The sequence below is a fragment of the Suricata suricatta genome, chromosome 7 (assembly GCF_006229205.1).
Source record: "Suricata suricatta isolate VVHF042 chromosome 7, meerkat_22Aug2017_6uvM2_HiC, whole genome shotgun sequence".
Classification (NCBI taxonomy): domain Eukaryota; kingdom Metazoa; phylum Chordata; class Mammalia; order Carnivora; family Herpestidae; genus Suricata; species Suricata suricatta.
This window is the reverse complement of record NC_043706.1, coordinates 130,140,014-130,166,036: the sequence shown is the minus strand read 5'-3', so window position 1 is coordinate 130,166,036 and position 26,023 is coordinate 130,140,014. Positions and strand designations below refer to the sequence as shown.

General features: G+C 43.9%; 1 protein-coding gene across 2 annotated transcripts in view; it reads right to left on the bottom strand.

Moving 5' to 3' along the window:
- Window positions 1–12,996, bottom strand: part of MTHFD1L (methylenetetrahydrofolate dehydrogenase (NADP+ dependent) 1 like) — a 174,159-nt gene extending 161,163 nt beyond the window's left edge. For both annotated transcript variants that reach the window (XM_029945150.1, XM_029945151.1), the window contains exons 1-6: window positions 12,907–12,996; window positions 11,255–11,305; window positions 11,111–11,164; window positions 8,112–8,236; window positions 6,181–6,281; window positions 4,093–4,229 (exon numbers count right to left, since the gene is read on the bottom strand). In XM_029945150.1, coding sequence (XP_029801010.1) covers window positions 4,093–4,229; window positions 6,181–6,281; window positions 8,112–8,236; window positions 11,111–11,164; window positions 11,255–11,287 — 450 coding nt within the window. In that variant the 5' untranslated portion in view covers window positions 11,288–11,305; window positions 12,907–12,996. The remainder of the gene's footprint in view (window positions 1–4,092; window positions 4,230–6,180; window positions 6,282–8,111; window positions 8,237–11,110; window positions 11,165–11,254; window positions 11,306–12,906) is intronic.
- Window positions 12,997–26,023: the final 13,027 nt, after the last annotated feature.

The window sequence follows — 26,023 nt, the reverse complement described above, 5'->3', positions numbered from 1 at the left end:
CTGTCTCTTAGTCTTGCTGTGGCTTCATCGCCTCCACCTTCAAATGTCGCTGGGAGGCTTCACAGAATGACTGTCTCCAGCCAGCCACGCTTTAGAAGCATGTCTACTGGGCTTCCAAAGAGGGACCTACATGCCACTATTTTATTAGCTTATCTCTTTATGATTTAATTGGCCCAGTGGCCTTTCCACATTGAGAAACTTGCCAGTATGTTTCCTGACTCACCATTAACAGTAGCCAAACCATTAACGCGGACGTTGGTAGATGCCGAGTTCTGTGCAAAGCAAACATGACCGAAGTCCCCCGACAGGTAGGGGAAATTATAATCCCCATTCTACACATGAAGAGACAAGGCTCAGAAAAATTAAGCGACCGCTAAGACATGAAACCATAGCTGTTTGTCACCAAAGCCTATGTCCTACCGCTTACCCAGAACACAAATGTTGGGTCTGACTCTAAATCCTCAAAGGCAGTTCTTACTGGTCACAAGTAGAGTGATTGCTTGGACAGCCCAACTTGAAAGGCTGCGTAGTGTAGGGGGTGGGCGACAGGGCTCTTACGTTTCATGGTCACCTGATCCCCAGACCTCTCACGATGGAAATCCCCAAGCAGACAGTCAACGGGGGTCTCGTGCCACGTCAGGTACAAATAAGCCCAGAAGGAATGCTTTGCAAGATGACTTCCTTCGATCTAATAGCCATAATCCTTTGCTTCCCTTTTTCTTTCCTCAACCCTTGTCACTGCTGATTAGGAGAATCTAAAAGTACTATAATCTTAGATTGGACTGTTCATTCGCTCTGAACTAAATTAGAAAACAAAAATCCCAATCCGTTGTGAAACTTACACTTCCAATGTTTTTCACGGTGAAGGTTTTCTAAGGGTACAGCAAGGGTGGGCGCACCCTGTTCTGGGCAGGTGCCCCAGGATGCCAACTGTGCTCTCGGTACCTCATTAGCTGCCACCACCGCAGTCTGCAGAGGTCTGCTGACCCTTTGCGACAAGGCCCAGCAATGGCCTGCATTTTAAAAATAAAATAGAGGAGGAGGGAAACATGCAGCGTCAGGCAGGAGCATGGAGGCCTATCGGCAGGGGGGAGGTGGCGGTCCCGAGCTGGCTGCTGGCATGGAAAATGCAAAGGTAAAGGCTTTATCTCGTGGTGGGATAAGTATGCCAGGTAGAAGGAGGCCAAATTCCGGAGACCAAATACATTTCAAAGACAAAGAGCATGAGGAGCCCTGAAAATTCCTTTCTGTGTTTTTGGCTACAAAGATGAAGTAATCGGGAGCCTGGTTGGCTCAGTCAGTTAAGTGTGGCTCAGGTCGTGATCTCACTGTTCGTGAGCTCGAGCCCCATGGGAGGCTCTATCCTGACAGCTCAGAGCCTGGACCCTTCGGATTCTGTGTCTCCCTCTTTCTCTGTCCCTCTCCCACTTGTAGTCTGCCTCTCTCTCTCTCTCTCTCTCTCTCTCTCTCTCAAAAATAAATAAACATTAAAAAAAATTTTTTTAACGAAGCAATAAAGAGAAAGTCCACAGTCTCTAAGATCCACGGTGGTGCGGTTATAAATACCAAGGCCTCAGGAAACAGAATGTGTGTGCCACGTGAACTTTTAAGAGAACCTTCTTGGATATCTGAAAACAGGACAGTTACCCAATTTCTAGATTCTCTAGAGAGTAAAGCTTCTTAATCGTTCTCAAAGTCAAAATGAGATTTATCCCAAAGAAGAGTCAAGGTGATTTATTTCCATAATAAAAAAATGTACTTTGAAAGATGTCTTTGTTTTACGAAAATACAGATACAACAAGCAAAGTCTCTGTGACAGCTGTGAAAACATTCAGTTGCCAGTGAAGGTATTTTTCTCTTTTTCACCACAGCTGTTCAGTTCAGGGTTTGTTTTCCTCTTTCACTAAGCTTCCAGATCAAAAATTCTAGGCTCTGCACTGCATAACGTTGCCCGTGAATTTTCTTGAATAGGGTGCCACCATGTGGTGACCAGTAAAAAGGCATGTAAGTTTGAGCTCAATTGCAAGGCGTTTCTGAGCTGTCTTAAAATGTATTCAGGGGCGCCTGGGTGGCTCAGGTCAGATCTCACGTTCGTGGGTTCGAGCCCCGCGTCGGGCTCTGTGCTGACAGCTAGCTCAGAGCCTGGAGCCTGCTCCTGTTCTGTGTCTCCCTCTCTCTCTCTGCCCCTCCCCCTCTCATGCTCTGTCTCTCTCTCTCTATCAAAAATAAATAAAACATTAAAAAAAATGTATTCAGTCCACCTGCCACTCAAATAACGCTGCTCAGTGGAGACCCCTGCCTTCCATGAGCAACACTACAACTTGCTCCTTTCTGTTGTGCAGCAACATGAGAGTGTATTTTTTGATGTTGTTCTGCGGGACTTTATTGTACCTATTATGCTTTTTTAAAAAATGTATATTTTTGAGAAAAAGAGAGAGAGGGAGGGAGAGAGAGAGAATCCCAAGCAGGCTCTGGGCTGTCAGCACAGAGCCCAACGTGGGGCTCGATCTCATGAACTGTGAGATGATGCCAAGAGTTGGATGCTTAACCGACTAAGCTACCCAGGTGCCCCTGTAACTAATACACTTTTAATTTAACTTCACTTTGCTTGGAACTTGTTAAATTCATGGTCATATTTTGAAACTAAAAACTTTATTAACTGTTTCTGCCATGAAAATGTAAAAGGATACAAATGAGGGGCGCCTGGGTGGCTCAGTCGGTTAAGCGGCCGACTCTTGATTTCAAGCTCAGGTCATGATCTCATAGTTCGTGAGACAGAGCCCCACATAGGGGTCGATGCTGACAGCATGGAGCCTGCCTGGGATTCTCTCTCCCCCTCTCTTTGTTCCTTCCCTGTTCATGTACACGTGCGCTCTCTCAAACAAATATTTTTTAAAAAAGAATTAATTTTGTAACTATGGGTGTGATGTGTAGAAATGCATTGGGTTTTGCATGTTGATCTTACACCAAAAACCTAAGTGAACTCCTATTCATTCTCCTATTTTTTAATAGATTCTTTTGGACTTTTTATGTAGGTAATCCTATCATCTAGGATTGATGACAGTCTGGTGTCTTCCTTGCCAATCATTATAAATTCTTCCTTTCTTCATACTATGGCATTGGCTAGGAGTGCGGGTAACAGGCACCCTTTTATCTTTCTTAATTCTCAAAGAAATGTTTCTAATAGCACTATTAAATCTAGTTGCTCTAACTTTTCAGGTATTCTATTGGGTTAAGGCATTCCCTTAATTTCCTAGATTAAATGTTTTTTAGGGAAAAAATCATAATGGATACTAGATTTTATCAAATGACTTTTCTGTATCTACTATGGTGATTGATAATATGGTGAATTATGTTAATAGGTTTTAATGAATTTTTCTGATACTAAATCATGCTTGCAATCCTATGAGAACCCCAACCTGGTGTTGGATTCAGTTTGCTAACATTTTGATGATGATTTCATCTATGTTAACAGATGAAATTGGCCTGTAATTGTCCTTTAGCATTCTGTCCTTGTTTGGGGACTCATAAAATGGGTTAGGAAGTGTTCTTTTTTTATTCAATGGAGAAAAGATGATGATGTGTTCTTTGGATGGCAGTAGGACTCATTTGTAACACTACCTGTTGCCTGTTTTGTCTGCCTGTTTTGTGCGTAGACTGATTGAATGTCTTTAATATATATAAGTCTAGTGGATTTTACTTAAACCCATTTTGTAAGCTACAGTTTTCAGAAGTTTTCATTTCATACAAATTTTCAAATTTCCCAGTATAAAACTGCGCAGTTTCCTCTGTAGAGAATAATTTTTCTTCTGTGGTCATGTCCCTTCGTTTCCTAACACTGCTGGTGTTCTCTTTTTGTGTCGATTATTTTGGCTAGTGGTGCTTCCATTTTACTAGACTCTTCCAAGGGCTGACCTTTGGCTCATGTACACTGGTTTTCTATTTCATTAGCTTCTGCTCTTTATTGTTTTCATCCTTTGGTTTTTCTGCTGCTCTTTCTCTAGCTTCCTATGCTAAATGCTTATGCTATATATTTCCAGTCCTTTCACTTCCCTAGTATAAGCATTTGTTTCCCACACGAAAGATGCTTACCTTGTTTTGAAGTTGAGGTGTTTTCCACTGGGAACTCATTGTCATGGACCCTTTTCTCTGGAACAGACACTGTAGGGCAGCTTCCAAAGACCCATGGGCTCCTGTTACCAAGACCTTTTTTCCGTCCAAGTTGACACCTACCCACCAAATGGAAATCCAGTATTAGAATCAAAACATCAGCATCCTGCTCCCAGGAAGGCTTAGTGTGAAGAAAAAGAACCTTTTAAAACTTGGCCATCTCAGCCAAGTTACAGCCGACAAGGACCAGCCATAATTTACTCTTTCTTTGTGAGTTTTCCGGTAGAGTGATGGAGATTCATCATCCTGATGAGTCACAGGATGGACAAGCCGTGTCTGCATGGGTTACCTCAGCTTCATGGCTACTTGTCTTAAGGGTATGTATTAAAATTAATCTTCTCATAGAACTTTGGTGTATACTTGGGAGGATTTTTTTATCTGAAGTATAGTTGGCACACAGTGTTACATTAGATAGTTTCAGGTGCACAACACAGCGGTGCGGCTGGATGTCATTCTCTGCTCACCATTAAGTATCCGTCACAATATGACGCTATTCCAATACCACTGACTGTATTCCCGGTACTGTACCTTTTATTCCTGTGACTTATTCATCCCATAACTAGAAGCCTGTTCCTCCCACTCCCCTTCCCCCTTCGTGCCCCCTATCCATGGCAACTACCAGTTTGTTCTGTGTCTACGGGTCTGTTTCTGTTCTTTTTGCTTGTTTTGATTTTTAGATACCACAGATAAGTGGAATCATATGATATTTGTCTTTCTCTGACTTACTTCATTTAGCATAATACCCTCTAGGCCCACCCATGTTATCACAAATGGCAAAATCTCATTCTTGTTTATGACTGAGTAATATTCCATTGTGTGTGTATACCAGATCTTCTCTATCCATTCATCTATCCGTACATACTTAGATCGCTTCCATATTTTACCTCCTGTAAATAATGCTGCAATAAATATAGGGTGCATCTTTTTGAATTAGTGTTTTCACTGTCTTTGGGCAAATATTTATGCATGTAGTAGGATTATTGGATCATCTGTATTTCTATTAACTTCTTGAGGAATCTCCATATTGTCTTCCACAGTGGCTGCGCCAATTTGCATGCCCACCAACGGAACACGAGGGTTCTTTTTTCCACATTCTCACCGATACTTGTCATTTCTTTTGTTTTTGATTCTAGCCATTTTGATTGGTGTGAGGTGCTATCTCACTGTGGTTTTTATTTGCATTTCCCTGATGATCCGTGATGCTGAGCGCTTTTACATGTCTGTTGGCCATCTCTAGATCATCTTTGGAACAATGTCTACTTAGGCATTTTTAATGTTTTAATCAATTACTGTTACTAGTGGGTACTGAGTTGTATAAGTTCTTTATATATTTGGGATATTAACTATTTCAGAATTTTTGTTTGATTGCTGCATGTTTCGATGTGGAAAAGGGGCATCTGCCTCTTTTTTACGCAAGCTGGAATCTAGAAAAATTTACTTAAATTTTATATATCTAGCTAGAAGCTCCTTTAGTCATTTATTCATTAAATCTGATAACTAAGAAAAATAAACTATTCACTTCTACATCACTGACATAAAAGAGCAAAGTCAAGGGGAGAATGATGGAAATTGAATACCGATTACTGAAAGAAATTGCTCACTGGTTGAATCCCAACCTAGGTTTCCATACCCTGAACGCTATCTGACAGCTTCCTCATTTAAATATTAAACACAAGACTTATTTACATATACATAACGAGAGACTTGAGGAGTTGACACTTGGAACAGATTTCCTGGTGGTTGTTTTGACTGTTTCATGAGAGAAGCTGAACGCTTGTTTACAACAGGCCACCCATCTTTCCGAGTTTCTCTTTAAAACTGTAGTACAGTTAATCTTGTTAGACAAATTTGCCCTACTCCTTTATAGCTCCCAAAAAATGAGAAAAAGAGCTGACATTGAACATCACTTCCATGTTTCAATTAAAATCTTCTAGAAACAAATGCTTATTAAAAAGTCAAGTCCGTACCAATCCTTAGGAAATCGCGGCATTTCTGAAGGAGCAGTCATACCTGACTTTTCGAGAAGTTCAACTACAGCTCTGGCCACAGGTGAAACGTAACACTCGTGGGCGTCCCCGCGGACCAGCCTCCCCAGGTTTACGTCTGTTACTCTGAATTTGAAAAGAAGGAAAGTTGGGAGTCAAAGCTTGGTCAAAACTTACTGATGTGTAACCCATGTAATATTAATCCCAAATAACGTCCGAGTCAGTTTCACAGCTAGGATATAATAAATCACTAACTCTAAATTAAAGAGTGGGCAGGTATAGAGGCCACTAGCTTCTTAGAGCAGGCCCTCAGGAAACTCTGAAGTGGTGCCTGTGGGTTGGGCACGACCTTGGGAATTCTGGTTCTGCCTGGATCACAGGACCACAGCCTAAGGCCGTGCAGGGCCTCGCGGGTGCACAACTCCAGGCGGCTCTGTTCAAAGCACTAGAGGGAATCTGCCCGAAAGTGTGCAAACCATGGTCATATGGTGGAGCCCACTTGTCCCTTAAGGAAATGTATGCCTCAATTAGTATTAAAATCCAGGACCAATCCTAGAATGCTGGGGGAACATAGCAAGACTTGGATTCACAAGTCTGACCCCCACTTAGCATCAGTATTTATATACTTGGAACATCAAAGAAAACACTGAGTGACCAGATACTTTTAATGGCTTTTGTGCTCTTCCTCACCCAAATCCAGGACTAATTAGTCCAGAACTACCTAGCTGAAACTGATGGTCTCAATACAGGTTAGTAACAAAATAGAGACACTTAGAAAAATTTCCATAATCCTCTGCTTTTGAATGAAATATCTGAAATCACATGTTGACATCTTCAGATCCTGGATGTATTCTAATTGATTAGGGCTTCTTCTCCCTCCTAGTTAGTCTAGCACTAGGGTCAGCGATTTTCGGGACAACCTGCAGCCTGTGTTTGGGTCTATCCGCAGTCTGGGTGCCCACAAAGGCTAGAGCAACGGGAAAAGCCTGGGTGTGTCAGTGAGGCGGTAGCCTCCCAATCCAGCTCCCTGAAGACATGCTGGATTGGGAATCTAGCTTTAAAGTTGCTTACAACCTCGTAACGCTTTGGCCGCCATACAAAACACTTCCTATGTCCACGGAGGAAAATGGGGGTTGAGCTCCCCCAGGAGAGTCCGGATGGCCCATGTGAATGGGAGGTATTCTGTATCCCCTGACGCTGACGTCATGCCAGGACATGAGTCAAAGACAAATATTAGGGCGCCACCCGTTTGTGGTTTTCCACTCTCATTTCAAAAACACCTTGTGTTGTGCACAAAAGTGCTTGTGTTGCTTTTCTCAAATGGCCTGGGGCTGAGAATAGGTACGGCTGGTGACTCAGGCCGCTGGGCTGTTTCTTTGGTCTGGCAGAATCACCAAGGGGAAGCTCATCAGAAGACAAGGCTGGCCAAGGACTCTGTAAGTCAGGCAGGAAGTCACCAAATGGGTATGACGGTGTTAAGGACACCTTGCCAGAGCAGCACCCAAGCACCACACAAAGCCAAGTGTATTTTCTACAATCTGTAGCTTTCTGTATTTTTTTAATGTTTACTTATTTTTAAGAGAGAGAGAGAGCGAGAGAGAGAAAGAGAGTGTGAGCAGGGGAAGAACAGGGAGAGAAGGGGGGACACAGAATCAGAAGCAGGCTCCAGGCTCTGAGCAGTCAGCAGAGCCCGATGCGGGCCTCAAACCCACAAACTGCGAGGTAATGACCTAAGCCGAAGTCAGAGGCTTAACTGACTGAGCTACCCAGGTGACCCGAAAATATGTAACTTTCTTACATGGAATTTAAAAAACCCTCAAATCCCTGCAATAGTTAAAGCATTTCCTTCACCTCTTAATTACCGACACAGTCGAAACAGTAGAACTAAAGACAAAGAAAAATCTCAGTAAGAAAACTCGTTTAGCAATAAGAGTTGATTATTTTCTATTTTCTCACCCGTCCACATCTTTTTCTGGTTTCAAGGCATTGAGGACTTTGTTGTTAAAGGAGCTCTCAGAGATCTGAAGGGCAAGGCCATGTACTCTGGTGTCTTCATTAATCTTCAAGATTTCATCTATAATCTACAGAGTAAAAAAAGATCCTAAAATCAGTTTTACGAAAATAAGACCCTGCAAAAGAAGCTTTTTATAAAGAACAGATTCATGGAAATGCATCTGTCACAGTTCCTTTTTCAGTCCTTGTTGAAGACTTGATGGAAAGCTGAATGAATCACATCTAGTTCCTCTTTCTGACCATGTTTATAAAAGCTCAAAAGAAGCATCACTGAATTTTAGTGACTTCTCAGTCTCCCTTAGTTCACTACTTCCTGCCAGAACAGAACAGAACAGAACAGAAGAGAACAAAACCAAACCAAAACTCAATAGTTAACAACACTGAGATAGGCAGAAGACAATGCCCTGTCCACAATTACACTTGAGCCAAACACACGGCCAACCTTCAGGGAGACCAGGAAGCATGCCTCTCAAACATTTCAAACTGGCCCAGACAAGCCTGTATTTCAAACACAACGCGTTTAACAAAAGCTTCCCAACCTTCACACCGAAGAAGCCACCACTCAGGCCCTCGGGTTCTTCGGACCTGACTGGCAACAGAAAGCATTTCCAAAGCCTTATGATCAACGCATTCTAAGCAGAGATATCTCCCTTTTATAGGAAACTCACTATTTATGAAAAAGGCCAAAGTACAGTTTGGGAAGGTAATGTAAAAGCTAACAAAAGGCTACATTGGCCTGTTAATAAGCAACGCTCTGTCCTCTGTTTATTTTATGCCAGTAGATAACATACTGATTGACTGCATTCCACAATATTATTTGTTCATAAGAAAAAGAGATGCCAGCCCACTGACAGGGGTCTCACTGTGGGCTCACCACATCTGTTTCACTGTCTAGCAAAAAGTCACCGCACAGGTCCACCTTGTAAGAGAGGACAAAGCTATTTGACCTACAAAAACAAGAAAGGAAATTTTGTTTCGTTTATTCACTCTTCTTTCATTCATTCAACAGACGTTGAGTGTTTTGAGCACCTGCACTGTACTGGTTCTAAGACAGGAAATACGGTTGTGAACAAAATGCCTGTCCTCATGGAGCTTACAGTCTAATGGGGAAGAAAAGCGCAAAACCAAAAAATAGTATCATCTCTGGAAGTGGTAAATGATGCAGAGAAAACTAAAGCAGATAAAGGATTAACGAAGAGGTGGCGGGCTGGGGGTGGTCACAGGGAGTGACATTGATGGGCAGCCCAGAATGAAGCGGGCAGTCTATTCTAGTGTTACCTGTAACCAGGATGGGGTAGAAGCGATGAAAAATCGTAACTCATAAATTAAGATCTGTGCTCTATTCTGACATGATGATATCACCACCATGCAAATTCACATTTATCAGAATTTTAAAGAAAAACGGGGCATATGTGACTTTTTGCCAAAAAATAAGTCAAGGAATAAAAAAAAAAAATCAAGGGCTATCAAGAGCAGCGGCAGGCAAACTGAAGAAACACAGACAATGGGTGTCCTGCAAAGGGACAACAAATACTCTGCGTTTATTAAAGCTAGTGTGATAGGTGTCAGTGTTTCTAGTACATTAGAATGGCCAAGTGTGGCAGAAACCATTTGCCTAGATGCGGTTTCCCTCCTTCTCAGTAATAAACTCTTGATTTTTTGCTGTTATAATAAATGGTCTAAGGCCATCTGGTGTAAAGACTACATTTCCCAGCCTTCCTTGCTTCATGGGCAAGCAATCCGGTCAACGGCATAGATGCAAAACTGTGACTTTTAGGAACTGTCCCTGAAGGGAAGAGACTGAGGGCCTAACTGTCTTTGGTCCTTTTCCTTGCTGGTGACAGTAAGTTGTTGAATTGAGCCTCAGGATCTGAGAAAACGCAGGTTAAAAAACACCCACAACCTCTGTGTACCTTTGCAAAGAACCAAATACGAAGCCTATGAATTTTCATTCGTTGTCTCATAAACGATTAGGTGAACTACTTGCCCTCACAGCTCAATCGAAACAAAAGGCTTGTTAATCAAACTTGGAGAAATTTCCATCCTTCCCCCATGTTGCTAAGTGTTGGCCCACCCTTAGCCTGATTAGCAGACACCCCCTTTTGATGAAAGGCTGGCTACAGGGTAAAACATTCTCTGACTATCCCTATTGCAATAACCCTCTTGTATATCTCTCCTTGCTAAGTCTGGATTTATCTGACCCCGGCTAGAATGTGCATGTGATGGCAGATATCCGCCATCGTGGATACACAGATAACAGAGCGGCAAGATCAAAGGAGCCTAAGTTTCTGGTGCCTCGTGACGCACAGCATCCTGCTCCTAAACTTGGCTTATGTATGAGAAAAATAAACTTCTGTGTTATTTCACGTTCTGTGATCTCATCAGTGGCAGTCAAAGCAGCCACAGCCAGGCTGAAGAAAAGCCAGCTGCGGAAGGAGCAAACATGAGCACCACCCACGGTCTGGATTCCGCACCACCACTTACGGGGGTGGCTGCTTCTGCCAGGCTTGAGGGCACTTGCAAAGGCTTTACTCCCAGAACATTCACCTCGAAAGGACTCCCAAGAGGCTTTCATCCTATTCCTTCAGTTTATTGATAAGCCACCTGTGACCCAGAGAAGCCAAAGGAATGGCCAAGGGCAAACAACCACTCAGGACAGGGAAAAACCTCCAGTCCTGGACCACCAGTTTCCACTAGACGTTACCGCTGCAGCCAAAGAAACACAACCAAAGTCACCGAGTCCACAGACCAAGTCTTCCACCAAAATAAACACTAAGGGACGATCGGCCAAGGAGCATTTATGCTAGAGGGAAAAGTGATCTTCCCTCTCCAAGTTCAGCCACAAGAAGAGGCTGATCTGTTCTAACTACCACTGAGAGATGCCAAGAGGTTTCCTCTAAAGAAGAAAGCGACCCGAGCGTTCAAGTGCCCGTGGTGATTACCTCATCTTCACTGCTATCTGGAGGAAGGCAGATGTGAGCGATGTTCAGACCAGCCTGCAAAGGGAACACAAGGTTATTCTGCCACAGTAAGAGAGCGTACAGTCAAAAAATTATGATGAATTTGTGCAATGCAACAATCCTCACCTCCTCTGCCAAATTCTGGTTTATCTCCTGCATCAAGTTATCATCACCTGCCTTAGGAGAGGGAGCAAGAATGACAACGTAAGGACAACATGAACACCTTGAAAAAAAGCACAAGGTGTAACACAGAGACTAATTTTGCAACTATAAATTACCTCATTAATTAGAAAGAGATGGAAACACAGAATCTTACTGCTCTCAATAGGAGACTAAGAGCTGGTATTTATTCATCTATATATTTCACAACTTTGAAATTATGTTACTTTTAAAAAATAATAGTCTTCTTGGGGCGCCTGGGTGGCTCAATTGGTTAAGCATCCGACTTCAGCTCAGGTCATGATCTTGTGATTCGTGAGGTCGAGACTCGCATCAGGCTCTGCGCTGACAGTTTGGAGCCTGGAGCCTACTTCGGTGTCTCCCTCTCTGCCCCTCCCCCAGACACACTCTGTCTCTCTCTCAAAAATAAATAAACACTAAAAAAAATAATAGGGGTGCCTGGGTGGCTCAGTCTGTTAAGCGACTGACTTTGGCTCAGGCCTCACAGTTTGTGGGTTCGAGCCCAGTGTCAGGCTCTGGGCTGACAGCTCAGAGCCTGGAGCCTGCTTCAGATTCTGTGTCTCCCTCTCTCTCTGCCCCTCCCACACTTATGCTCTGTTTCTGTCTCCATAATAAATAAAAATTAAAAAATAAATAAAAAAACAGTAAAAGATAATAGTAGTAGCCCTCCTAAGGGACGTGTAGCCTCACAGCCAGCACCTCTAAACAAGGACACCAAAGATGGGTTTGGAGGACTTGCCCGTAGCTGGAAAGCGATCAGCAAGCACAGTCCCAAAAGGCCCGGGCTCCAGTCACTTTTCTTCTACCCTCTTCGCTTGCCTCTCCCAGGAGGGGTCGTGGAGGCAGAGCCTGCAGAACACACGTGACTCGAGCAGGGCTCCATGGGCTCGAACATCACAGCACTGACGGCACTAGAGGCTGCTGTTCGGACACATTCAGTGCTTGCCAGAAACGACGGCAGGGGCCCAGCTGCTGGGCTGCGTCAGCTCACGGGCTTGGCTCGCCTCCGTATTTCCATGCACCTGTCACCCCCCGGGGGTGCCAAGAGGGATGGCGAACCACGCCAGCTGCAGTTGGGAAAGAAGGGGCCTCAGCCAAAAGATGTACATGAATGCAAAGTCTTTCTGGCATGTACTGACGCCGGGCCCTGCAACCATACGGCAGGCCTCACCGTTCCGGTAGGAGCACTGAACACTGAGCCCCGTCAAGCATCCGTCTTCCACAGAAACAAAGGGCAACGTTTCCCCCTCATTTTCCAATCCTATCTGATAAGCATTTACGAGCACACACGGACAATATATCCTTCGTATGTAATACAACCTGTGTGGATGCCTGCCTCCTAACCTCTGAAAGCTACCCACCCCAAGAGGAAAGAGACTCACAGATCACCCACTTGGGCAGAGTGGTAGCTAACCAGTAGCCTGGCAGAAGCAAAATGACCAAACAGAGAAGGAAATGACAGTATTTCCAGTTGTGCCCTCTCTTCTCTGCCCAGATAAGACTTCTGTGACTGTAATGCCCCGGTCTTCTCTTTATGATGATCTTCTAAACTGAAAGGCATCCTCAATTAGCAGGACCGAACCACACTCTCGGCTTACCTGAATAATAGCGAGCACCGGCTGGAAGGCAGGGTTTTTTTCTTGCAATAAACGCAGAACCTCTCTTGAATTCTGAATGACTTCTCTGCAGAGAGAAAGAGAGACAGACAGCACGCCGTCACGTCTTTGTTAATGGCTAGAAGGGACGGATACAACACATTTTCCTAGAAAGTTCATTACTGTAAGTGACAATAGATGCTATCAGGATGCGCTCCACCCATGGGAAGCGTGGAGTGGGGACGGGGTAACAATGCTGACACCTGGCACGTGGTAAATGGGGACCATCTGGGTTTAAAGACACGCGGAGGCGTGCAAACGAAATGTTGGCAATTATTTTCTAGGGGTGAATTTTTTTCTTGTGGTTTCTAAGTTTAGTGTAATACAAATTTCACATGTCTTTTTTTTTTCTTAAAAATAGTGTTTATTTTTGAAAGAGAGAGAGAGGAAGAGCGGGGGAGCAACAGAGAGAGAGAAGGAGACACAGCATCCGAAGCAGGCTCCAGGCTCTGAGCTGTCAGCACAGAGCCCAAAGCGGGGCTCGAACCCACAGACTGTGAGATCATGACCTAAGCTGAAGTCGGCTGCTTGACCGACTGAGCCACCCAGGCGCCCCTCACCTTTCATTCTAAAAGAATTCCCTTCTGGGGGAGGGCAAGATGGCGGAGAAGCAGAGAGCTCTGTGGTCTTCACCTACCCGGATCGATCAAAATTGGAAGGACTGCAGCGACAATGCTCTGATGTGCCAAGAGTGGGAGAACCCACAGGCTCCAGAGACAACCTCAAAGATGCCTGAGTGAGGCTTCCTCAAGAAACAAGCCCAAGTACACAAGGTGGAGAGTACCAGATATCACTGAGTAGGAAAATAAAATCATCAAAGCACAACAAGAGAAACCGAGGAACCAAGAGACACCGTTAGAAGAACACTTCCTGAATGGACAGGCCCTGGGCAGTCAGAGCAATACTCACAGGTGCATAACAAGCTTTTAATACTGATAAGAGACCAAAAGCTAGCCAAAATGACAAAATGGAAGAACTCTCCTCTAAAGAGATTCCAAGAAAAAAATCACAGCTACAGAATTGCTCAAAACAGATATAAGCAACATTATGGAGCAAGAATTTAGAACAATTGTCATAAAATTAATCGCTGGGCTTGAAAAAAGCATGGAAGACATCAGAGAAGCTATTGATACAAAGACTAGGGACCTTAAGAATAGCTGTGATGAGTTAAAAAATGCTATATATGAGGTGCATAATAAAATGGAGGCGGCCACTGCACAGATTGAAGAGGCAAAGAGAATAGATGAATTAGAAGACACAGTTAGAGCAAAAGAAGAAGCCAAGAAAGAGAGAAATTGATACAGGAGCACGAAAGCAGAATTCCAGACCTGAGTGATACAAACAGAACAATATCCGTATCATAGGAATTTCTGAGAAGAAGAAAGGGAAAAAGGTCCTGAAGAGATGCTTGATCAAATTATAGCCGAGAACTTCCCGAATTTGGGGACATAAATAGATACTGAAATACAAGAGGCACAAAGAACCTCCTTAAGACGCAACTTGAATCGACCTTCAGCACGGCATATCATAGTGAAACTGGCAAAATATAAAGATAAAGAGAGAATTCTGAAAGCAGCTAGGGAGAAAAGGGCCCTCACATACAAAGGGAAACCTATCAGAATGGTTATAGACTCTGTGGTTATCTAACTAAACTTGGCAGGCCAGAAAGGAATGGCAGGAAATCTTCGATGTGATGAACAGAAAAAACATGCAGCCAAGAATCCTTTATCCAGCAAGCCTGTCATTCAAAGTAGAAGGAGAGATAAAGACATTCCCAAATAAACAAAAATTGAGAGAATTCATCACCACCAAACCAGCCCTACAAGAAATGCTAAGAGGGACTCTATGAAGGAAATGTTGCAAGGAATACAAGGTACCAAGGACACCACTACAAACATGACCCCTAAAGAGAACACAATGAATTGAAACCCACATTTTTCAATAACACTGAATGTAAATGGATTGCATGCTCCAATCAAACGACATAGGGTAGCAGAATGGATAAAAAAGCAAAATCCATCTATTTGCTCTCTACAAGAGACTCATTTTTAACCTGAAGACACCTTCAGATTTAAAGTAAGGGGATGGAGAAATATCTATCATGCAGCTGGTAGTCAAAAGAAAGCCGGAGTAGCCATACTTACATCGGACAAACTGGACTTTAACGTAAAGGCAGTAACAGAAGATGAAGAAAGACATTATATAATAATTACAGGGTCTCTCCATCAGGAAGAGCTAACAATTATAAACATTTATGCGCCAAATTTGGAAGCAGCCACATACATGAAACGATTACTCACAAACAGAAACAATCTTATTGATAAGAATGTGCTAATTGCAGGGGACTTTAATACTCCACTTGCAGCAATGGATACATCAACCAAACAAAAAAATCACTAAAGAAACAATGGACCTGAATAACACATTGGAACAGATGGAATTGATAGATATATTTAGAACTCTGCATCCTGAAGATAGGAAATTCACCTTCTTCTCGAGTATACATGGCACTTTCTCCAACACTGATCACATATTGGGGCATAAAGCAGCCCTCCTTAAATATAAGCGAATTGAGATCACCCCATGCACACGTTCAGATCACAATGCCATGAACCTTGAAATCAATCCCAGAAAAAAGTCTGGAAAACCTCCAAAAATGTGGAGGTTAAAAACCACCTTACTAAAGAAAGATTGGGCCAATCAGGCAATTAGAGAAGAAATTTAAAAAATACATAGAAACAAATGAAAACAAAAATACAACAATCCCAACTCTCTGGGATGCAGCAAAGGCAGTTCTAAAAGGAAAGTATATTGCAATCCAGGCCTATTTCAACAAACTAGAAAAAGCACAAATTCAAAATCTAACAGAGCACCTAACGAAACTAGAAGGGGAGCAGCAAGAGCACCCCAAACCCAGCAGCAGAAGATAAATAATAAAGATCAGGGCAGAAATAAACAATACAGAATCCAAAAACAAAACAAAACAAAACAAAAAAAAAACACGGTTGAACAGATCAATGAAACCAAGAGTTGGTTTTTTAAAAAAATAAACAAATTAGATAAACCTCTAGCTAGGCTCCTTAGAAAAAAAAAGACAGAACACCCAAATAGACAAAATCATGAATGAAAATGGATCTATTACAACCAATCCCTCAGAAATACAAGCAATCATCAGAGATTATCATGAAAAATTATATGCCAACAAACTGGACAATCTAGAAGAAATGGACAAATTCCTAAACATACATGCACTACCCAAATTCAAATGGGAAGAGACAGAAAATATGAACAGACCCATAACCAGTGAAGAAATCTAATCAATTATCAAAAATCTCCCAATAAATAAGAGACCAGGGCCAGATGGCTTCCCAGGGGAATTCTACATTTAAAGTGGAGTTAATACCCATTCTTCTCAAGCTATTCCAAAAAATAGGAATAGAAGGAAAACTTCTGAACTCATTCTACGAAGCCAGCATCACTTTGATTCCCAAACCAGACAGAGACTCAGCCAAAAAAGAACTACAGGCCAATATCCTTAATGAATACAGATGCAAAAATACTCAACAAGATACTAGCAAATCAAATTCAACAGCACATAAAAAGATTTATCCACCAAGATAACCAGGATTCATTCCTGGATTACAGGGCTGGTTCAATATTCACAAATCCATCAATGTGATATGTCACATTAACAAAAGAAAAGATAAGAACCATATGATCCTGTTGATAGATGCAGAAAAAGCATTTGTCAAAATACATCATCCTTTCTTAATAAAAACCCTCGAGAAAGTTGGGATAGAAGGAACTTACTTAAACATTATAAAAGCCATTTGTGAAAAAAGCCCACAGCTAATATCATCCTCAATGGGGAAAAGCTGAGAGCTTTCCCCCTGAGATCAGGAACACGACAGGGGTGTCCACTCTCACCACTGTTGTTTAACATAGTGGAGGAAGTCCTAGCATCAGCAATCAGACAACAAAAGGAAATGAAAGGCATCAGAATTGGCAAAGAAGAAGTCAAACTTTCCCTTTTCGCAGATGACATGATACTCTACATGGAAAATCCAATCGATCCCACCAGAAGACTTCTAGAACTGATCCATGAATTCAGCAATGTCGTAGGGTACAAAATCAATGTACAGAAATCAGTTGCATTTTTATACACCAATAATGAAGCAACAGAAAAAGAAATCAAGAAACTGATCCCATTCACAACTGCACGAAAAAATAAAATACCTAGGAATAAACCTAACCAATGATGTAAAAGACCTGTACAATGAAAACTATAGAAAACTTATGAAAGAAATTGAAGAAGACACAAAGAAATGGAAAAACATTCCATGCTCATGGATGGGAAGAATAAACATCATTAAAATGTCATTATTACCCAAAGCAATTTACACATTCAATGCAATCCCCATCAAAATTGCACCAGCATTCTCCTCAAAGCTAGAACTAACTAACCTAAAATTTGTATGGAACCAAAAAAAAAAAAAAAAATAGCCAAAGTAATACTGAAAAAGAAAACCAAAATGGGAGGCATCACAATCCCAGCCTTTACCCTCTGCTGCAAAGCTGTCATCATCAAGACAGTATGGTATTGGCACAAAAACAGACACATAGACCAATGGAATAGAATAGAGAACCCAGAACTGGGCCCACAAATGTATGGCCAATTAATCTTTGGCAAGACAGGAAAGAGTATCTGATGGAAAAAAGACTGCCTCTTTGGCAGGTGGTGCTGGGAGAACTGGACAGCAACATGCAAAAGAATGAAACTAGACCACTCTCTTACACCATACACAAAAATAACTCAAAATGGATGAAGGACCTGAATGTGAGATAGGAAACCATAAAAACCCTAGAGGAGAAAGCAGGAAACAGCCTCACTGATCTCAATCACAGCAATTTCCTACTTGACACGTTCCCAAAGGCAAAGGAATCAAGAACCAAAATAAACTATTGGTATCTCATCAAGCTAAAAAGCTTCTGCACTGCAAAGGAAACAATAAAAAAAAAAACTAACAGGCAACCAAAGGAATGGGAAAAGGTAGTCACTAATGACATATCAGATAAAGGGCTAGTATCCAAAATCTACAAAGAACTCACCAAACTCCACACCTGAAAAACAAATAACCCAGTGAAGAAATGGGCAGAAGACATAAACAGACACTTCTCCAAAGAGGACATCCAGATGGCCTAAAGGCACATGAAAAGATGCTCAGCATCACTCATCATCAGGGAAACACGAATCAAAACCACACTGAGATACCACCTCACGCCGGTCAGAGTGGCTAAAATGAACAAATCAAGAGACTATAGATGCAGGTGAGGATGTGGGCACCCTCCAACACTGTTGGTGGGAATGTAAACTGGTACAGCCGCTCTGGAAAACAGTGTGGAGGTTCCTCAAAAAACTATCCATAGAACTCTCCAATAGCACTGCTAGGGATTTACACAAGGAATTCAGAAGTGCTGATGCATAGGGGCACATGTACCCCAATGTTCCTGGCAGCACTTTGAACAATAGCCAAATCATGGAAAGAGCCTAAATGTCCATCAACTGATGAGTGGATCAAGAAGATGTGGTTTATATATACAATGGAGTACTACATGGCAATGAGAAAGAATGAAATATGGCCATTTATAGCAAAGCGGATGGACCTCGAGGGTGTCATGCTAAGTGAAATAAGTCAGGCGGAGAAGGACAGATACCATATGTTTGCACTCATAGGTCTAACAGGAGATACCTAACAGAGGACCATGGGAAGAGGAAGGAGGAAAAAGAGTTAGGGAGAGGAAGGGAGGTAAATCATGAGAGACTCTTGAATACTGAAAACAAACTGAGAGCTGAATTGGGAGGGAGAAAGGGGAAAGGGGGCGATGGTCATGGAGGAGGGCACTTGTGGGGAAGAGCACTGGGTGTTATATGGAAACCAATTTCACATAAACTACATATAAAAAAAATAAATAAAAGTAAATTTGAAAAAAATAAGTAAAAGAATCCCCTTCCTCCATCCACATCCATTCCCTGGGGTACCATGGAGACCTCAAACATTGGTGGGAGAGGGTAGCAGAGACTGGGGAAGAGGTTTGCTGTCAGATAAGGGGTGAGTCGGGATAAAGCCCAGGCCCCAGAATTTAACAAATGTGAAGGGAGTGGGTGGGGAAGAAAACAGAGGGGAAGGGGGTAGGAGGGATAAGAGAAAGGAAGGGGAGGAGAGGGGAGATGGGAGCAGAAACACTAGGGACCATCAGAATTTGATACTCTCCCCAGGCCTCTTAGGGAGAGAGTGGCTCAGTCCTCTGGGCTCCCACCATCCAAGTCTGCTTTTGGACTTCCTAAGAGTCCCAGTAGGTGATTCCTGAGCGGAGAGAGCGGGGTGCCAGCCCAGGGGGGCAGACCTAGATAATGTGGTACAAGTCCAGCACTCCTGCAGTCTCCAGGATGAGCCATTTCAGACGCCCTTGGCCACCACTCTTATGAAATGGTCCTCACTTGCATATGAAGTTGGTTTTTTCCCCTCTCACAATAACAGATGGAAAGCTCAGCCAAACCAGCACCCAAGCCCCTTGTTAAGACCATCTTGGGGCACTGGGGTGGCCCAGTCAGTTGAACCTCCTACCCTTGATTTCAGCTCATGTCATGATCTCACAGTTTGTGGGTTTGAGCCCCGCATCGGGCTCTGTGCTGGTGGTGCAAAGCCTGTTTGGGTTTCTCTCTCTCTGCTTCTCCCCTCCTCTTGCTCCCTCTCAAAAAAAAAAAATAAATAGATAAATAAAAAGACCATCATTAAGGTTTGTTTTCTGTCTCTGACGGTCATGCACACACCCAACAGCTTCCAAAAAATGCAAGGTGAAGTTCTGGCTGGATTCCAGCAGCACCGAAGGCTGGAGGCATTGCAAAAAGCCAAGCTTCTTGCAAAAAGGTCAGTTGCTCCCAGTTTTCAGAAGAAACTGGCAGGAACTGCTCTGTAGCTGCTAATTTGGGGCCACGTTTGGTCCTTATTTCTGCTGCAAGGCACGGGGGCGTGCTGATCTGGGGGAGCTTGGTAAAAAGTAAGGTTTCTGTGTCTCGTCCCGGAAAGTCGGATTTAAAAGGGCTGGGTGAGGCCCAGGAACGTGCATTTTCAACAAAGGACCCAGGGGACTCTGAGATTCCGCGAGAGGGGAGGCAGCCACGTGGCGGGATGCAGGTGCCCCCTCCCACCCCCGTGACACCCCGCTGGGTTTCCTGCGTCCCTGTGTCCAGGACTCTCATCTGTGAAAGAGGCGTCAAACCTTTGTTCTCGTAATTGTACAGTCTCTTTCTGTGACTCCAACCTATCCGTGAACACTAAAAAACACACATCACAACCATGCTAGTTTTCCCAGTGCATGTCCTTGACCACCCTTCATTACTGAAGGGACCAAACACCTCCGCAGTAGCACAGACCTGTCCCCACCCAAGCTAATGCAGCTCATTCTCTCCCCATTCTGTTGAAGGTGTAACGTTTCACTCCTTGGGGTGACTCCTTATTCGTAGGGTGGCAAGCAAGGTAAGCACGAAAGGAGTCACCAGGCTCAATAAAAACCTAAAAAATAGCGTAAATGTTTCTGATCAGAGATCTTCCCGCTCCTGTGAGAAAAGCTGCCTTGTCAACGTGTTCGGCTTCCAGCCGGAAGGAGCATGTGACTGTCCAGTCCGGCTGCCCCGCCCGGGGGAACTGAAATTCAGAACTTTATGGGTGAAGGTTATAATCATCTGTGACCAGGTAAATAAGTAGATGAAAGTATCCACTACTGAACTGAAAGGACTTCAGTTTCCTCCATTTTGACCTTCAACTTTCTAATTGATTAAATTCTTCATTCCAGCTTATCTCTTAACTCAGACAAAAAGCATCCCTTGAAGGGATTGGAAACTACCCCCTCAAGCAGTAAGGCCTGCCCTGAGCCAGGAAGACCCCACCCAGTGAATGATCCCCAGACAATGACCTGATCTTTACCGTCCACCTGCTTGTAGCGACTTCACATTTTCCTTAGATAAAACTGGAACTAGTCTCAGTATCTTCAGACTTCGGAGAGGAGACTGTCTTTGAGGCACTAGCCTGCTGCCTTCTAGGAAGCGCCTCACTGAAATAAATCCCTTTCTTGTTGCACTCGGCCTTTGGATTCTGTGGGTGGCGAGGGGCTGAACCTGTTGTTTGGGACCCTCGGAGCCCTGTGCTCTTGCACCTTAGTGCTCCGGTTACACCACGTGACTCCACTGAAACACTGGACTCCCTTTGGCTGTGAAATAATGTGTTCACTGGGGATAAGGGTGCCAGAATAATGATGTCATTTCTCAGCCTCCCTTGCAGCTTGCTGTGGCCACGCCAGTCTCCGAGGCAGCAGCTGCTAACCCTATTTAAAACGACCAATTTCAGTATGTCCCTGAAAGCAGAGTCAATTTGTTGATTTCAAAGGCAAAGAGGTACTGGTGTACACGTTAAGAGTTAAAAATTTCCCAAACAGCCATCAGTATTCTGAGAAGCAGCCCAGGTTGAAAGCATCACTGAGCAGTTTAATTGACCCATGTACTGGTAATTTCATGATACATTCAATATGATAGTAACAGTAGGATTGCTACAACCGATTTTGGCCTGGATTACTGGGTACTTCCTATGCATAGCTCCTCCCATTTTCCTTTTTAACAAAACTCTTGAGTGAGAGCTGCGTGTGGCCAGCCAGCCAGAGGGTGCAATTCCCAATTTCTCCTGCAGCTTCATGGGGTCCTGTCTCTTTCTGCTGGCCAACAGGCTGGTAGCACTGGCCAGAGAGAGGCCAGGAATGGGCAGCTAAGAGAAAGGTACACCAGCAGCCTGGCCCCCTTCCCCTCTTGCTGGGAGCCACATTGGCCTCACTGGATGACACAGTCACAGTGAGGAAATGGCAGACGTTTGCACAGCTCCTGCCATGAGTGGCGAAACTGGTATCTCCTTCTACTCCTACTGCTCTTGTTAAAATAAGCTTATTGTCATTAATTCGGCCTTACGACATTCCAAATCAGATCGATATTCCCCATACAGTTACCCCCCCAAAAAAAACATTTTCCTGTCCCTGCATAAGAGATTTTGGATCAAAACACTATAGATGTTTGGCCAAAGGCTCTTCTAATGAGCGTTGTGGACCCAAAACCTAGACTTGAAGGGGTTAAAAACACAACAATTGCATTTAAGTCTGGTCCGGAGAAAAGGAGCCCAAATTGGAGATAAAAAATAAAAGACAAGGTCAGAACATGGTCCCTTCGTAAGGTCCACATTCTACAAATGTCCTCCCTTGTACTGACTTCAGTTATGAGGATGGATAAGAATGTGGGAACCCAGGTCCAAGGCCAACACACACGGGCCCCATTGTGCCCACATCAAAGAAAGGGCTTTCTCAAGCAACTTGTTAACAAGCGTTCTTTCTCTTGCGGTTAATAAGCCAATCACAATAACTCCTAGCCTATCTAGATACAACTTATTATGTTTTAATCTTAGCTTTACTAACTTAAATAATATGTTATCCTGATTTCTACTAAAAACACCCTGTTATACTCTTGGTTATAAAATTTACTCAACCTCACTGTAAGTATGTTACATGATGTGGGCGTAACTTGTTAATTAAAAAACAAAAAAACAAAGTCATAGTTATTGGCAAAAGACCAACCCATACAAAATAAGATAGGTTTGTTACTTTCTTAATATGGGGGACTAACACCAAAAATAAATGGGATGGTTCTACAAAAATACTTCTGCAAAACTTGTTTCTGTACACTTTTGATGATTAAAGCATCTTATAAAGAATTGGTCACTATAAAGAATTTCTACTTTCTAATGTCATCACTTTCAATGATTAAAACATCTTATCACAAAGAATTAGTCACGGTAAAAAATTTCTATTTTCTGACGTCATGTTATCGCTTGACCTATAAAGACACCAAAGCAGACCAAGCAGAGATGCCTGCCTGCTGATCAAAAAGGAACTCGAGGCTCCCTCTCTCACTCTCTCTCGCTGAACCGTCCATCCTTCAGGGACCCCTGGACCTCCTGGAGCTGGACTCCGGCAGCCTCTTGCTGGCTGGGTGGCAGGCGCAGCCGCCTTTCACCCAGAGCTGGAGCAGTGAGCAGACTAGCTTCCCATCATCTTCCTACCTTCCCTGGTTGGCCTCCCTCTGGACACTGAGGTCACAACATTTTGGGGTATCTTTAGTAAAGCAGGCTGACTGGCCTATTTCCTCTGGGTGCACAGGCCTGATCTGGGAGCTTTTGTCTTATTTGCTGTGTTAATCCAATTTAAGATAGAGAATGAAAGACATCCCACTGTTTTAGAAACCACTAAAAGAAAAAAAGAGCTGCCAGTTAAACTAGGTCCAATCTTTTCTTGTTTATTTCGTAAATATTAAAAGAACTTTTAAGACTCATTTAGACACAGATAGGTTTTATTTGCCATAACCCACTCATATGAGCATAGAAAGTAAAACTAGCAAACACACTGAAATATTCCTAAAACTTCTGTGCATTCGGGATCTGATTCTTTTGAGTGACTGGATTCAAGAGTCCCGGATGGCAATTTCTGTTTTGCTTTTCTTCCCCCGCCCCCCCCCCCCAGCATCGCCCTCTGTGCCATCAAGAGTGTAGGTGATGCAGTATTTTGTAAAAAAACCGTAGCATTTTTGCCCCTGAGGTTTTCCCTAAATTCCTGACACCCATTCTGTAAGTTTTAAAGGTAGGGCTTTCTCGATTCCACCAGATGTTAGCGGACGTTGTCGGACCACAACCAGAAATCATTTTATTTCCTAAAATAGCCCTTCCAAATGGCTTGTTGATGGAAATACTGGGGATTATGGGAAAATAAGAGGTCACTATGCTTCTGAGTGAGCTTATTGGCTAATTTTTCTGGCATATGTCCACGAAGTACATTAAAAAATTACAAACACAGATAGATTCCCAGAAGTCTATTCTAGGTGGCTTCTAGCCAGCCCCCCTCCCTTTCCTCCAAGACCTCAGGGGAATTTCTTGGAGAAAAGTTTCGTTAGAAGACGCACAGACGTCAACTAAGTTACAACAGTATGCATGGTCCAAATTCCCACAGGTACGGGCAATGACAACTATGCGTTGACTGTCACCTGGCCAACAGCGATTGTCAGACACAATCTATTGAAAGACCTGTTTTGTAGATATTAAAAATAGGTCTCTTAGGATCAGCATAGTATAGTGAGGTCCACAGGACTTTGAAGTAGGTGATAAGGTTTTCATTTTGTATATGAACAGACACCAAAGAGCTTGCCCCAATCCTCACAGCTAGTAAGTGGTGGCACCCTATCATAAAGCAAAGCACCTGTCCCTTAACCACAACCCTAGGAAGCAGTAACCCGTTGTACAACACTTCCTTTTCTTAGTTTAGAACAGGAGCCAAATTATATAGCCCACCAGGTTAAGAACCGCTTTTGCATTTTTAAATGGTTAGAAGAATCAAACTAATAATATTTTATAGCATGGGACTATTACATGAAATTCCAATGTCAGTATCCATAAATAAAATTTTGAATTTTGTCAATAAAAAAATTACGAAAATCTGCTTTTTCTCACATGAAAGTATCTAGATACTAGCTTCTACTTTGCCTCTTGGCCTGCAAAACCTATTTACTATCTACCTAGTCCTTGACAGAATTGCCAACCCCCGGCTTGGTTTAGCGTGCTATAAAAATAAAAAATCCTATCAGCCAGCCTCTGCGGAGGTCTTGATATGGCAGCGCTCGGACGATGTGACTCGGACTATGCTTGCTGTACGTGTTCTCTCATGTAATCCTTCCGGTGACCATTTGGGACAGACTACCCTTCTCCCCACTCTAGTGCGCCCCAGGATCCTGACCAGGTGCCGTCCCTAAGTCAGCCAATGAAAAGAACAATCATGAATAGAATCCACCAGTGAACCCCAATCTTAAATGATTCATTCACCCACCGTGTCACAAATGTCCAACCCTATAAATGGTACTCTTTCCAGTAGGAAGGATCTGGCAGTGTGAACAAGAGACAAGACCCCATAGAGCTTTGATTCCACGTAGGGAAGACAGACGGCAGGTGAACAAGAAAGTTGCAGGAAGCAAATACGAGCTACCCAGAAAATAAGAGGGTGACGGGTGGTGGTTCCTGCCTCCCATACTGTCTTCAGACCGTAAGGCACAAAGGTGAGCTCAGTTGTACACTGGTCACAGTGTAATGACCTGAGAAAGCCTAAGGTTACTCCTATATTCAGAAAGAAGACAAGAAAAACAAAAAGCTCCTCAGAGGTATGGGCCACATCATAAAGGGCTTTGGGAACAGAGGGGTTAAAGGCAATTACTTTTAGATGGCGGAACAGAAGGAAAAAGGCAGAGGCTGTGCATGGAGGGATGTACAAGGCTTGCTCAGTGACAAGGCTTCTGGAACCAGGAGTCCTTCGGCGGGTGGGGGTGGAGGCCCTCCAGGTTTGCCCGGGCGCTTCACTCCACAGGTTTAGGTCTCCAGTGAACACACTTCTCCAGGAAGGGCCATTCAAGGCTCTTCCTCCGATCTCTCCCACTCAGGGGGGGCAAGGAGGGCGGCCGACTGGAGTGGACAAGGGGTGCGAGTTGGGGGGATGGGCGCAAGTGGCGTCTGGGGGGCGTAGGGGGGAAAGGGAACGGCTCCGCCCAGAGCTCCCGCAGTTCACCCCTGGGTCGGCCGAGAACTTTCTACACACAGCTGCGCTGGGGGCTCCTGGCCCATCCGGGCAGCAGTGCAGGACGCGAGCCGGCCCGACTTCACCGCCGCATTCCGCGTGTTGTCTTGTCGGTGGGCCCGGCGCCACGTTCACATGTCCAGGAAATCGGGATATAACTCAAGAAAGCCCGCTTTCCCGCCCGCAGTAGGCTTCGGCGTTGCGGTAGAGGGCTCGTCTCACCCCGCGGGAAGCGGCGGGCTTTCCGCCCACGTAGACCCGGCGTAGGCGGGCGCGGGGCCTAGGCCGCCGGTCGCAGCCCCGGGTCCTGCTTGGCCCCGGCGCCGCCCCGCCCCTCCTCCTAGTCCCGGCTCCTGCC